The sequence below is a fragment of the Pelecanus crispus genome, chromosome 20 (assembly GCF_030463565.1).
Source record: "Pelecanus crispus isolate bPelCri1 chromosome 20, bPelCri1.pri, whole genome shotgun sequence".
NCBI classification, from domain to species: Eukaryota; Metazoa; Chordata; class Aves; order Pelecaniformes; family Pelecanidae; genus Pelecanus; species Pelecanus crispus.
Genome location: NC_134662.1, coordinates 6,649,825 through 6,663,613, shown reverse-complemented (window position 1 = coordinate 6,663,613; position 13,789 = coordinate 6,649,825). Strand labels below are relative to the sequence as shown.

Sequence of the window (13,789 nt, the reverse complement as noted above, 5' to 3'; positions counted from 1 at the left end):
TTACAAATTTGCACTCTTTGTCTAAGTGCTGTAATCTGATTCTCGGGAAGAAAGGAAAGTTATCGCAGCTATGCTTGCAACACATAACTCTTCTCTGAAACTAGTGATTTATAATGGCCTGTTTTATATAGTCTTGGTGTTTTGCAAAAGTTTGGTTTTTGTTCTGCTGAGAAGCTTTTTGATAGTGCCTGATCCATAAGAATCTAGATGTAAATTTGAATATAATTAGTGGGCTTACTGAGGAAGGAAGTAGATGGAAATAGAAGAGTCTGCCTTCTAAGTTCCAACCTCATTCATCAGAAAAATGCCATTTCAAATAAACACGAGGTTTCCATTAATATTTGTGCTCAGTACTTTGTAGTCAAATAACGAGTTAAAAGTAAATTTAAAGATTTTTTCTCGTGAACAGGGTTCTTACCTTATTGTATGTGAAATGTCTCAGAAGTACCAAGCGAGTCAGAACAAGAAGTTGATTCAGGCACACTTGATATCTGTATTTTGTTGGGTTTTTGTTTCATTTTATAACTTTACGGTATTTTCAGTTGAGGGTCAGCTTATTTTTATTTCCCTTAAACTAAACTTATTTCCATTTCAAGTTTGCCAGGGACTTGAAGTAGACTTGGGCAAAACTCACAGCGCGCAAGCTTTCCTGTTTTTGCAGCCCCGAAGGGAGCCCGCCCCAGCCCGGCACAGCCTGCGGATGCGGCTCCTAAGGCGCAAGTTCCCCGTCAGCGCTTCTCGGAGCCCTTCTGGCAAAGAGCAGAGGGAGGTGAAAGCTTGCAACAGGGCTGCAAATCCTCATTTCTTAGGATGCCGCTTGGCTGTCAGAGTGACTCCGCGCCACATGTTTTTGGTTTTGCTGAGAGCAGCGCGCATTACTGCGGGCGAGGGAGGCTGCTCTGCCGCCTCCCACGCTCCGTCAGTGCCCGGCCTGGCCTCATCTCCCTGAGAATGGGCATAAAGCCAACCTGATTGACAGTTTAATGGAGGACACGGAGATAAAGGACCCAAGTTTAAGTCCTTTGTTCAGTTTTCTCCAGGCACTGACAGAAGTAGTTGTGTTAATGTTTTGCCCATGCCTGTGGGGAAAGCAAAGATGTCCTACCAGCGCGGTCTCACTTGAAAGAGGAACTCTGGAGACAGCTGCAGAGACAGGGCACTGTGAGCTAGGCGATGAGGTAAGGACGGATTTCCAGCGCGTTGAACATTCTGCGGGAGTTTCCAGAGTGGCAAATGTCTGGTAGCTTGCTTCGCAGTGGCGGTGAAGTAAGGCACGTCGCGTTGGCTGCTGGGGACCATGTCCAGGTAATGGGGAACTCTTAATGTGCTGTCCAGCCTGCCCTGGGGCGAGGAAGGCCTGGGGCGAGGGGGGCTAGGGCAAGGAGGCCTAGGGTGAGTCAAACCTCTCTTTCTAGTTATTCTTGAAAGGGCAGGGGAGGTTTAGTAGATGTATTCGGATGAATGGGCATGAGTTTTCAAGGGAGATTGCCAGGTAAGGCAGGAAGACAGAAGGCTGAACAATTTGGGTGTTGAAACAAGATTAGAGAATTTGTTACCATCGATACTCTGTTTCCCGTTGTCTTACGTGTTGCTGCCAGGCTTTGATTGTACTCTTGACACATCCAGAGAGTTATAATGAAAAATGGAGGGCAAGGGAGGTTTTAAGATTTTGCTGTTATGATTTAAAAACCTTGCTTAAGATACGGCACCTCTCTTTATCTTTCTAAAGTATTAAAACAGTAAATTATTTGCCTGATAGCAGCTTCCTCCACTCGGGAGTAGAATGCACTCAGAATTTCTTCCCCAAAGAGTGAGCTGCTACGTTTTCAGCATTGACATGAATAATTTGTTACATATTAATGATTTTTGTGCTTTGTGCTGGATACATCTGCTTTATGCCTTCAGTTGTCTAAGCTATTTAGATGTGCCACGTTTAGATCTTCTCATTATATCTCCTTTTTATTTTCCTCCTCCGTACCTGGGACCTAGTACCCTTTCCTGCCTTGGGTTGGTGTGCATTGTCCGTAGATGGTCTCCTGGAAGGGTGTGTAATCCACTGTCCTTACGTAGTGTAATGAGCTGTGGAACTTAGTTTTCTTAACAGCTAACAGCAGTTTTACTGGTGTGACAAGTGCAGTGATGTTTGTCTGCATTGATTAGATTAAGAGTTAGTAGGTTCAGTGTTCTGTAATAAAGGGGCAGTTGAAGAGCCCCAGTAACGCCCGATCCATTTTTAGGTGTGTACAAACTCCAGTTTATGTAGGAGATGACAAGCTCACCTGTTTGAGGGAGTGAGACTATGCTGTAGGAGGAGAATTTGTTGTAAGTGTGCCTTCTAGAAAAGTTTAATCCACTAAGACTTTTCGTATAACCGTTTCAGATGTTTGAAACGCTCTTTGTCACGTGCTGAGGCTGCGGTTTGAGACGGTGCTTTGCCCTATTGCTGTAAAAGTCCTACCCCTGAAACTGCACACTTGTTTTAAAGCACGGCCATGTAACCAGAGTCGGTTCCCTGATCATTTTGCACTGTGGCACCACAAATCATCATATTTGGCAGAGGAGAAGAACAAATGGCCGTGGACGGGAGCTCAGTAGCTATCCAAGTTGGTACTGCTGTGAAATTTCCTCTTGCTTCAAACTGTGGCCAGCGCTTTGTTTATTCGGTGAAATGTTGATGGCTGTGGTTCTTTTTCCTTCAGCGGGGAGTGATACCGGTGCCAGCGTGTGCCCACCACCGGTGCGAGCAGGCTAACGTGTGTATTTTCTGCTCTGAGTTGGCAGCAGGTTGCGGAGTGCGCTCGGAAAGATACTCCTTGTGTCTTTTCATCCCCTTGCAACACAACCCAAGTGAAATCTTGAGGAGTTGCCGTGGGTGCTATATATCCTCTTCTCACAAAGTTATTTTTGCTGCCTGTGGCTTCCATGCAATGGTTTTGTCTATCAGATTTTGACTGCCTACTTTCTCCTTTTTTGCTATAGGCATATGTTCCAAAGGGCATTTTCCTTGCATCTTTTTGATTTTCGGTTGTCTGGCTTCAAGGCCTTTCAGAAAAAGCTAGTAGGAGTTTTTGTGGGGTTGATGGTGGAAAACTGCACCTTTGGAGAGACAGGAGGTCATTCAAAAGTGGTTTTGCTGGTTGTATACAGTCTGACATGGTGGTATGGCATACATCACTTGGGTAGAAGTTTGCCTTTAGTCCTGGTGCCTTCTTTAAAGGGCTCTGAAGGTACACGCGTGCTGGTTTATCGAAGAAATTGATAATCCCAGAGAACATACTGAGTTTGTTTAGCAAGATTAAAGGTGGTCTTCTAGTGTTACTGTACAAACAGAGTCCTCTGTCATAAATTCTGCTGTGTTTTTAGTGTTCAAAGTCGGATTGATAATGGAGGGGTTGCAGCAAACCAGCAGGACTGGTTTGCTTTATGTTTTCAGGCGTGCACCCTGGGTGTAGGTACAGCATTTGGCTCCAGCGCTGATGCCCAAAGGCAGGTTTCCTTCCACAAATAGTCACTATCTTTAGTCAAAGTTACCCCCAGCTCAAAAGTGGAGGAGAATGAGTTGGCCTTACCCTCTCCTCCGAGATCAGTAGTGGGGTAGCAGCGGGGAACTACTTGAAAGTCCCAAGCCTTTCCCTGGAGGAAGGGTTCGCAGTCCTCCAAGTCATTTAGCAAGCACAAGTCATTGGTCTCGGCTGGGTTTCTTGGGCTTTTTCTCTGCCATACAAAGGTTTCAATCAACAGGTGTAGGATTTCAGACACAAAAGTGTCTTGGCTCACATCAATTTTAGAGGGAAAAGTCTCACGTAAAAGTCACTGAAATTAAAAACTCAGCTGCTTGTGTCCACAGAGATCATCCCTCTGGAGACAAGTGTTAGCGTTCCCTTACCGTGGTTGCAAATTGGGAGGTTTTCATAATATTCCAGGTTGTTACTCTCTCTTACAAAGAAACAGAATGTACCCAGCTGAGAAAAATACCTTAATGCTTCTTTTCAAGGACTAATAGAGGGCTTAGACTCTTTCTGCAAATCATCCTTTTCACTATTAATAGTGAAGAGAGAAGAGTTTGTTCACGTTGTCACCATCCACCCTGCTGCATGGCAGAGCCATGAATGGAAAAATGCTTTCAGTGTTCTCAGAATAGTCGGCTTCTGCTGTGAAATCTTCCTCAGTGATGCTGGCAAACTTACTACAGCACTGTTTTATTGAGGCTGTCTCCTGAAAATCCCACAGGGAAGCTGCAGCGTGGCTGGGCTGCTGTCGCAGCCCTGGGCTTGTCCCGCTGCCTCGGCCTCTTGTCCTCTGTGATCCGGGGAGCTGGGAAGGAGGTAACAGTAAATACTGGCACTATTTACCCAAAATACATTAGTGCTGCTACGTGCAAAGCAGTTGGAAATTCTTTTCTCCCAAAGCCCCCTCTGTGGCTTTGGCGTCTCGAGCTCCTTGGGGCTGGTGGGGGGAAGCACGCGCAGGCCGGCGCTGTGGACGCTTCTCTGACTGAAGGAGTTGAAGTGATTTTCCCTTCCTGTGTGCTCCGTGGCCATTTTTTTGTAATAGCTTAATTAGTTTAGTTAGATGAACGTACATTGCAGCAAATGTTATCTAGGGTAGGTGTTAGGATGTTCCTTAGAATGAAGAGATGGGACTAAACATGGAAAAATCTGTTGTGCTTTGCTGTCTCTGCACTGCAGAGTTGCAGAGCGCTGAGCGACATTGCTTGTATTGAGGCACGTAGGCCCTTGAATTGATGGATTAAGCTTTGCATGAAGTAATTTTTGACAGACATTTCCCCCCTGCCCTTGTTGGAGCATGTATTTTGACTGTTCGCTCCCAGTTCATAGAATAAAAATTGGAATTGCTGGAGATGATCTTGAGGAAAAGATGCAATAAAACCTGGCTTTGGCTATTTCCTCCCCCCCCCCGGTTGTGGGTAAAGCTACAGATACTGGGAAGGCATCCCTGGAGCAGATGGCGCTGGCACGGATCCTCTCAGGGCGGAATTCAAGTTCCTTTCCCCGAGCCAGAACTCCCGGTCAGCCGGTGCGCAGTGCTGCTGCAGAGCGTGGCTTGGTGCTTCCCGCTCGGCTGAACTTTCGTGGCATTTCTAGGCCCGGTTTAAAAATAGCAGAAGTATCCTCAGTAAGATTGCGTTGCAATAGAAGTTTGGGAATGGTTTCTGTCTGCGTCCCACTTCTCCAACAGTCACTTTTCTTCTTCTTCCAACTCTTCACCAGGATCAGCCATATTTTCCTGGTGAGCAATGTTTTTCTTCAGTAGTTTGGAGGAAGCCTCCGGCAGATGGATGCTCGGAGCTTACCAGCTCCCATGGTTATTTCGGGGACGGGAGATGCTGTTTCCTCTTTTTGTATTTCTGCAAAACATTCGTGTAGTAAGTTGTTCTTGTGGGTATAGATCAAATATGTTTCTTATCTTAAAGTGCTGACCCTAAAACCTAGCAAATTTTTTTTTTCCTGTATGGCAAGGTTTTACGGACGTGTCTTCGGGCAGGGCTACCCTGAAGATGGCGGGGTTGATTAAAGGGCCTTTTTGTTTTAAGACTGCAACAATTTCTGTTAGAAATGCAGTTACTAGAAGTATCTGTCAGGGTGAAGGGCGTGAAGCGGTATCTTTTTCCTCAGTTAGTTTTGCTCTGGGATATTGTGCAATATTGGGGTTTATAGTTTGGTTTTATTAGGCAGCGTGCCTTGCATCTCTGGCTCCTGGCTTGGGAAGAGCTCTCCTGAGGTCGCCTTTAGTTTCGGGGCGCAGTGGTGCTGTGGTTGAGGAGGCACCAGGCAGATGCGAGAGGATAGGACGAGCATGTGAGAGGCTGCGATTTTATGCATGAAATTCTTTTAAAGGCTGTGCTGGGGAAGGGCTTAGACTTGCAGACCACTGTTTTGAAATGTATTGTACATAAAAGTTACTCTGAAAAGGTCTAAAATTTCCTATTTTCTAAAATATCAAGTCAAAACTGTTCATTTGCCTTTGAAATTAAAAAAACCTGCCTGGTTTACCGCGTTAAAATTGTAAAGGAAACATTGGTGTCTTGGGTGAGCTGGCCTGTCCAAAGTAGTGTGCGATCTTGGTTTTAATTGCAGGAGGCAAGTGACAGTATCTGCTGTCTCTTTGGAGGAGTGTGAGTTTTGTGCCACGCTCGCTGAGTAAAACACTGACAGGGCAGTATTTCTCTGTTTTGTTTTTGTTTTGCTAACACAAAGAGTACTTTTAGTAGCATCTGGAATACTTCTTGGCTAGTTTGAAATCAATTTAAATCCAAACATACTTTGCTTGTGATTTATAAGTCACATTTGACAGTGTTGCTTTGCCTTTTATTCCTTAAAAGCCCCGTACTGCCCTCTCGTGATAGCTTGAGCATATTGTATGTGCTATAGCTGCTTTTCTAACATGGAGAATATTTTCTTAGTTATGTTTGCAACTAAAATGCCATTAAAACATTTGGTGTGCTTTATAAGTTTCCAGCATAACTTTACAAAGGTAAAAAAAAAAAAAAAAACCAATTAAAAATTGTGATTTCATCCTGAATTGTTCTGGATTCCCCCCCCCCCCTTCCGCCCCGCAAATTTTGAAGTAAATCGAGCAATTTTGCTTTTTCTCATTGAGAGATGTTTTGAAGTTGGGCATCTACATTTCTTTTAAGAATTGTCTGACACTTCATTGCAAATACAATCAAAATATAATGAAGCTACATTTAAAAAAAATAAGTTTATGATTTTTAATGTAGCCTAGCACATGGAAAAAACAGAAGAAATAGTAGCTAATACATTGGCCAACACTGTTGTTTTTGTAATTAAGTATAGAAAAGGATCAAGCATTCTGGTGGAAAACTTTGAGGGGAAGCTAGTTCCGTGCACGCGCTGAGTAGACGCTGAAGGTAGTGAGAGGTTTGTTCGCGACCGCCGTTCTGATGAGACACAACTTCATACGATGGATGGAGGGGCGATGTTATGGCTGCCATCTATATTTAGGCCCTGTCTGATCTCTCGGATGATACTGGTATCAGGAGCTCCCTGATACTTGATCCTTCTTAGGGCCCTGCTAACATACAGACTGAGTGGGTTTTTGGTCAGAAGCTCTTCGTATCCATGTTAGAGGATAGTACTTACAAACACTTTCTCGGGGAAATAGGGGAGAGAAATGAAAACTATATCCATGCCTTTCCGTGCAATTCATTAAAGCGAGTAGAAAGAAAACGAAGGTTTTTAACCAGTATTTTTTTCCTGCCTCTCTTCTTTCTTTCTCCCTTTTTATTTCCCCTCTTCAGGTGCTGCCGCCGTACTAGAAATATGGGGTCGGAAAACCCAAGTCCGCAGAACCCTGGCTGCAAGATCATGACCTTTCGTCCCACCCTTGAGGAGTTTCGGGACTTTGGGAAATACATCGCTTACATTGAATCGCAGGGAGCTCACCGAGCAGGGCTTGCCAAGGTGAGTTGCCCTAGCTTAGGTGGCTGAAAGCTTCCTGAAGGCTGCCTTCCCGAGGCTCTGCTTTACGTCCGTGAAGTATCACTCAGAAGCACTTTGCTTTCATGTAGTCAAGCAGAGCGTGTTTTTGAAAATTGTACTTGCAATCTCTGTTGCGGTTTACTGAGAGAGGAAGGGCAGAGGAGTTGCAGGCCTTCTGTAAGAGTGAAAGAAGGATGCCTTCTCCTGATCCCTAAATGGAAAACAAGGACATTCCCAGCCCTTGCAGAGATGGGTTAAGGGCATCTCCATGTCCCAATTCTGTTGCTGAGGGTATAGATAATGGTAGCCATGGTCCTCAGGGGCTGGAGGTGTGAGGTTTTCAGCTCCCCCCGAGTGTAGGGTCAAGGATCAAGCTTTTGAAGTCTGCTTAGGTTCCGATGGGGAGGGGGATCTAAATGATATCCATATGAACGGGTGCAGACTTTTTACTCTTACCTTTTCAATGTTCTGGGCTACCACCTTATGGTGACTTGAATCTAGACCTGTAAGCATATCCTGTATGCGTGTGCGATTCCCAAAATACCTCAAAGCCTTTTTCACCTTCAGGAAGCAGTTCTCCAGCCAGTTCTAAAACATCTTTCTGCTTCCTTCCCGTCCGCATCTTTACCCTGAAACTGATGAAACATGAGAAGTCTTCATGTGAAGCTTCTGAATTCCAGTATTTGACATACAACTGCTTGGAAAAAGTCAGGACTAACTGATTTAGAAAGAGTATTTCTGTGGCTGTGTCACATTGCACCATAGGCTGAGAGAGATAATTTGTTCTGACAAGGTAGTTGTTACGTACGGTATTTAGCAGAACTTAATAAAGCACAGCAGAGAAATAAAGCTGTTAGGCATGAAATAATTCTTATTTCTTCTAGAGCATAGGTCAATTACTGTTTTTATTACAGTTCTAAATAGAGCTGGGTATTGATAAAAAGCTCTCTGTGAAATGTTTCCTTGTCCACTCAAGTGTACTAGCAATTACATTCCATGAGTCCGCTAGGGTAGGTTATTTTAATAAAGGTTGTCGGTGAATTCCAGATGCTGTAAAGAAATTACTCTACTTGTAGGACAAAATCTGAGTATTCCAAGTTAATTTTTGTGTGTCTCTATTGCAACTGCAGTTCAGAGCATTGTAATGGAAGGAGAGCTCATCATACCCTGGAGGAACCATGCCCATGAAAGTCAATAACTTGTCCGCCAGTTCCCGTAACTTTTTTTGGTTAATCCTTACACCAAATTAGATTGCAGATATTTTATTTTTTCATTCCACATGCCTGCTGAATGTCCTACTGATTGTTCTCTGATCTTCAGCCTAGAATTGTTGGCAGCTCTTCTGTTTAAAATTACAGCTTTTCCTTCCAGATTCAGCACTGCTTTGCAGCAGGTTTTTTGCACAGCCTCCAAGAGTGAGGAAAGAGTTCTGGATGCGTTCCCCATGCTTTTCTTTTGTTCTTCTCTACTCCTTACCCCTTTTCATTTAAGGAGTTGGTCCCTCACGTGTCACCTACAAATACAGAAACATCAACAGCAATGCAACAGGATTTTGAGCCTTCCTAGTTAAAAAAAACCCAACCAAACAAAACAACTCCCCCCCCATCCCCTCAAGAAAACCCTAATGTAGGTGATCTTCTGGATGGAATAGTTGTTCAGACTACTGTAAAAGGTTATGGACTTGTAGAGATGCAACATATGGATAAAGCTGCTGGAGTCTTCGTGCAGCTTTGTGGAATGGTAGGTGAGAGAGGGATGCCGTTCTGGAGGGAAGGCATGTGCAGTCCTTCTGGCATGCAGTGTATTTCCTTGGTATAACTCTATATCTTTTTATCATCACTGGCCATCATCTGCGACACCGTACTGATGGGAGTGCTAGCAGGCCATCAGCCCTCTGACCGTGTCAGCTAGTCCTGCACTCCAGCAGATGCAGAACAGGTGTCTTGTCATATGTGCTGGTTATTTGAGACGCTGATGTTATCTGATAACCTGCAGCAGCAGGATGAAATGCCTTCCCCTTCAACAGTTTTTTCTTCAGTAGAGGTTGTGTTTGCCTGTTGTGAACATGAAGTTTTGTTTTGTTTTTTCCCCCAATTCCAGGTGATTCCTCCCAAGGAGTGGAAGCCCCGAAAAACCTACGATGACATAGATGACATGGTTATCCCAGCTCCTATTCAGCAGGTGGTTACTGGACAGTCAGGGTTATTCACCCAATATAATATACAGAAGAAACCCATGACTGTGGGAGAATACCGGCGTCTGGCTAATAGCGAGAAGTACGTTTGTGTTAAGTGATGCACTTACATTGTGAATGGGGGAGCTGTGCAGAAAGCTTTTCATTCTAGAAACAAGCTGAAAAGAAGATGCAGCCATGCTTAATAGGAAGCATTTTTGAGGAAACAGCTTTTTCTTGAAAGCTTACATCCAGAATCTCAAACAAGTTGTAAATTGGTGGCTTTTGGTGTATCTTGGATCTTTTTCTGGGAGTTGGTATGGAGAGATTCTTCAGAGTCAGTATTTGGCTAAGAATCTGCCTGAAAAGAATGGCTTGGGCCTCAAGGGAGAGCTCTCAGTGTATTAATGGTTGTTCTGGAAAATGTGTTCCATTGTTGAGGTAGAACTACGAGTATCTTGGAGTGCCTGAGCTAATATTAATAAAATGAGTGTCTTCCGAAGCAACTGAACTTTGCAGAGCACCTCAGTTAGCTGGGACAAGCCAACTGATACAAACTGCAGTTGCATCCTTTTTCCAGAGTCACTTTCCCAGAGCTCCTGAGTACCTTGGGTTTTAACTGATATCATGCTGTCATGGGTTTTAACTGACATCATGACACCTTGGCATTACTGACATCATGCTGTCAACTTTGAAATACCACTAAGACAGCATGCACATGAATGCTTTACCTGCCTTCAGCTCCCTGTGTAATAACTTCACCTCATGCATCCTTAGGATGGGGATCTGGCGCTTCGCATAATTGCACATCCTGTTTGTCAGTATGCACTAAGAGGTTTTGTAGGAAGATTTACAAGGCAATAAATTATGTGAATCTTAGTAGAATTAAAAATGAAATGCACCTTCAGTAACCTCCTGAGTGTGTCTGCGTTGAAATGCATGCTTCTTTTCAGTCGTTTATCCATATGTGATGAGCGTTTCTTAGGATTTCTTACACACTTCCCTTTTCCCTGTTCTTATCAGGTATTGTACTCCACGCCATCAAGATTTTGAAGACTTGGAGCGCAAGTACTGGAAGAACCTCACGTTTGTCTCACCAATTTATGGGGCTGATATCAGTGGCTCACTGTATGATGCAGTAAGTGAAGTGCTCCTCTTTTATATAAGTTAAATATGGATAGATACTGACTTCCTTATTGCTCTTTTCTCATTAAGGAACAGTAATTCAGAATTTATTTGATTTAGCAACCTTAAAAAAAAAAAAAAAAAAGGCAAATAGTGTCTTTATTTTTTTCCCTCATTACAGAAGTGTGACTAAACTTCCCACCTTCCCCAGAGATTCAGGATAATAGAGTCAATGGAAGCTGTGAAAAGCTTAGTTTTACTAGAAAAGTGATTTAAACGAGTTCTTATGAAGTGTTTGGCCAAAAATTGTATATAGCTTGCAGAAAAGGTTGTTAAAGAAAACTGGACTAGTATCGTAATGATATGCCCAGATATATGTGATGGTATGCAGGTAAATTAAAAGTAAGCTACTGATCCTGATCTCTATCATGCTAGGGTGTGGGGTTTTTTTTCTTTTTCTTTTTTTTTTTAAGGGAATAAAATAGAGATTTCAGCTGAAGCTTCTTAGAGAGCCAGAAAAAAACAGCATTTCAAGGAATTGGGTGCTTCATCAAAAATACTTTTTGTGAATCTTAACACAACTAAAACATTTGCATTTGGATTTTTTCTTTGTAGGCAGCTATATTAGGATACAATGCCACCTATGTGCTAAATTATTTTACAATTCAAATTGTTTAAGCTTTTCCTTGGTGAAATTGCATCCTATGTTCACAGTAATTCTGTTGTGGTTTCTTCTGCTGTAAATGGTAAAGGCTGCTTATCTTCTTACTCCGTTTAGGCAGCTACTCTAAAGGAGTGCCCTTTCTCTGTAGTTTTCTTTTGAGTGGAAAGTGGCCTTTTTTTGGAGTGGTGTCTGATTGTCTGCAGTATAAACTGCGTGTTAATGTAAAAGTGTCTTTTTATTATCAGGATGGTTTAATGTGGAATTAATAGGAATAAACGTAGATATCTGAGGCCTTCACAGCCTTGGACATCAAAGTTATCCATAGTATTTGGTGAGAGTATTGCATTCTTGTCCATGGTATGATCAGGGAAGGTGACATAAGGAGGCACAAATACAAGCTTTAGGAGAAGTAGCTTCTGCAGTGTACTGAATATACATTGTGTTTCCTTCAGTTTCCTCCAAATTCCTATAAGCAGAAATGAAATAATTGAATTACCAGTCACACCTAAAGAACATTTCCTATTGTCCAATTACTGACGTTACTGCGAGCATTAAGGTGTCAGAGTCATGAAGAACATTCTCCCTCTGCGCTCCTTTTCATCTTGCTTTTCAGTTGCTTCCTTTCTGCAGCCCTTTCCTCCCTGCCCCTGTGGTTTTGTTTTGGTTTTTTTTTTTTCAGGTTGATTTAGAAAGTTTCAAGATTGAGCAGCTTGAGTTTCACTGTCTTGCAGTTACTCCAGCAAGCAGCGTGAAGCTGGGATTGCTCGCACACCTATCGGTTACTTGCACGCATATTAAGTACACTGGGAAAAAGGGGGGGGAAGGAAACTGTTTCCTTTTGGAGATTGCATTACTCTTCAGGCAATCTCAAGGTTAAAGATTTGTACCAGTTTGTGACTTTTTCTATTTCACGTTGAAGTAGAGAAAACCAGCTATTGGATTTAGAACTTCTTTTTATTGCTCTTTCTGTTTAAATACTGATAATAAAACTTGTCTTCGCTGTTCTTTATCTGAAGCACTGAGCTGATGTAGAGGCTTCTGCCACTTTGGCCACATTGAAGTTTAGTCTTTCTCATCAGCTGATACATGTTCATCAGGTGAAGAACGTCTGGATGGAATATGTCGTTGAGAGAAGTGTATTTTACCCTTAGTTTCTCTTACGTTTATTAGTAGAACAGTTACTTAATGGTAGAGTATCACATAGTACGAGTGCCTCTTCAGAGAACACATTTAGTGAGAAGCTAGTAATCAATCCCTTTGCCACAAAGTAGTGGTAACGCATCCTTTTCATGGTTATTGATGAACACTAAAAGTAAGCTTTCTGGAAGCAGATGGAATTAAATTAATGCAGATAACTAGGATATCCACATTTTAAGGCATTGGAAGGAAGCTGTGGGCTATTATTCTGCTTAGCAAGTCCTGATATGTTCTAGTACAAAACATTTCTTTTGAATTACAGGATGTGGCAGAATGGAATATTGGCAATCTGAACACCCTCTTAGACATGGTGGAACATGAGTGTGGCATTATCATAGAAGGCGTAAACACTCCCTACCTTTACTTTGGGATGTGGAAGACAACATTTGCTTGGCATACAGAGGACATGGATCTCTACAGTATCAACTACTTGCATTTTGGGGAGCCAAAATCCTGGTAAGTGGTAGAGTACTAATAGATAGTGGCTACGTACCTTTGCCCTCACTTAGAGACCACTGCAATACCCTTTTCTTCAGGTCTACCGAATTCCATCAGGCCTACTTAGTCTCTCACTTCCCATTTTCTTCCCTTCTCCTACTCTACATTTGAAAGCAGTTTTACTTTCTTTCATGGTGACTTGCTCAGAGGCCTAATTCCTGACTTTCTAGAAAAGTAGCAGAATTAGGGAGACTTGTTGACATTACAAGTAAAAACAGATTTCAGCACTTGGGGCGTTTTGGAAACTAATGTGCAGGAGAGCACTGCCACTAATGTGGGAGGGCAAATGGTGATGGGAACGTGTGGATGCTTCAGATGCACTTTAATAACGAAAGACTGTTGTTCTTGCATTGTGCTGTAGGCAGGAAACATCTGTTACTTTAAAATTTCCATTATTTAAATATGTAAATATGCTTACAACTGTAGGGACAGGTAGGTCAAAGGGTTACTTTCTATGGTCCATTCTTAGAATAACGATAAACATTTTTCAACACTGTTGATCCATATACTGGTTGGAAATAACTTTCCACAACAATAATCAATAGATAAGGATGAAATTAAGAAGCTATGAAATCTGGAATATGCTACCAAGAACCAGTCTGTCGTCTTTTTTTCTGAAGCCTCCTATTTAAAAGTATAACCAGAGCGACTTAGCAACCCAGAAGAGCT

General features: G+C 42.7%; 1 protein-coding gene across 2 annotated transcripts in view; it reads left to right on the top strand.

Annotated features, from left to right (window-relative positions):
* KDM4B (lysine demethylase 4B) overlaps positions 1-13,789 on the top strand; it is a 92,582-nt gene that overhangs the window by 5,859 nt on the left and 72,934 nt on the right. For both annotated transcript variants that reach the window (XM_075723530.1, XM_075723529.1), the window contains exons 2-5: positions 7,283-7,445; positions 9,564-9,739; positions 10,660-10,774; positions 12,885-13,078. In XM_075723530.1, the coding sequence (XP_075579645.1) occupies positions 7,305-7,445; positions 9,564-9,739; positions 10,660-10,774; positions 12,885-13,078 (626 nt within the window). In that variant the 5' untranslated portion in view covers positions 7,283-7,304. The remainder of the gene's footprint in view (positions 1-7,282; positions 7,446-9,563; positions 9,740-10,659; positions 10,775-12,884; positions 13,079-13,789) is intronic.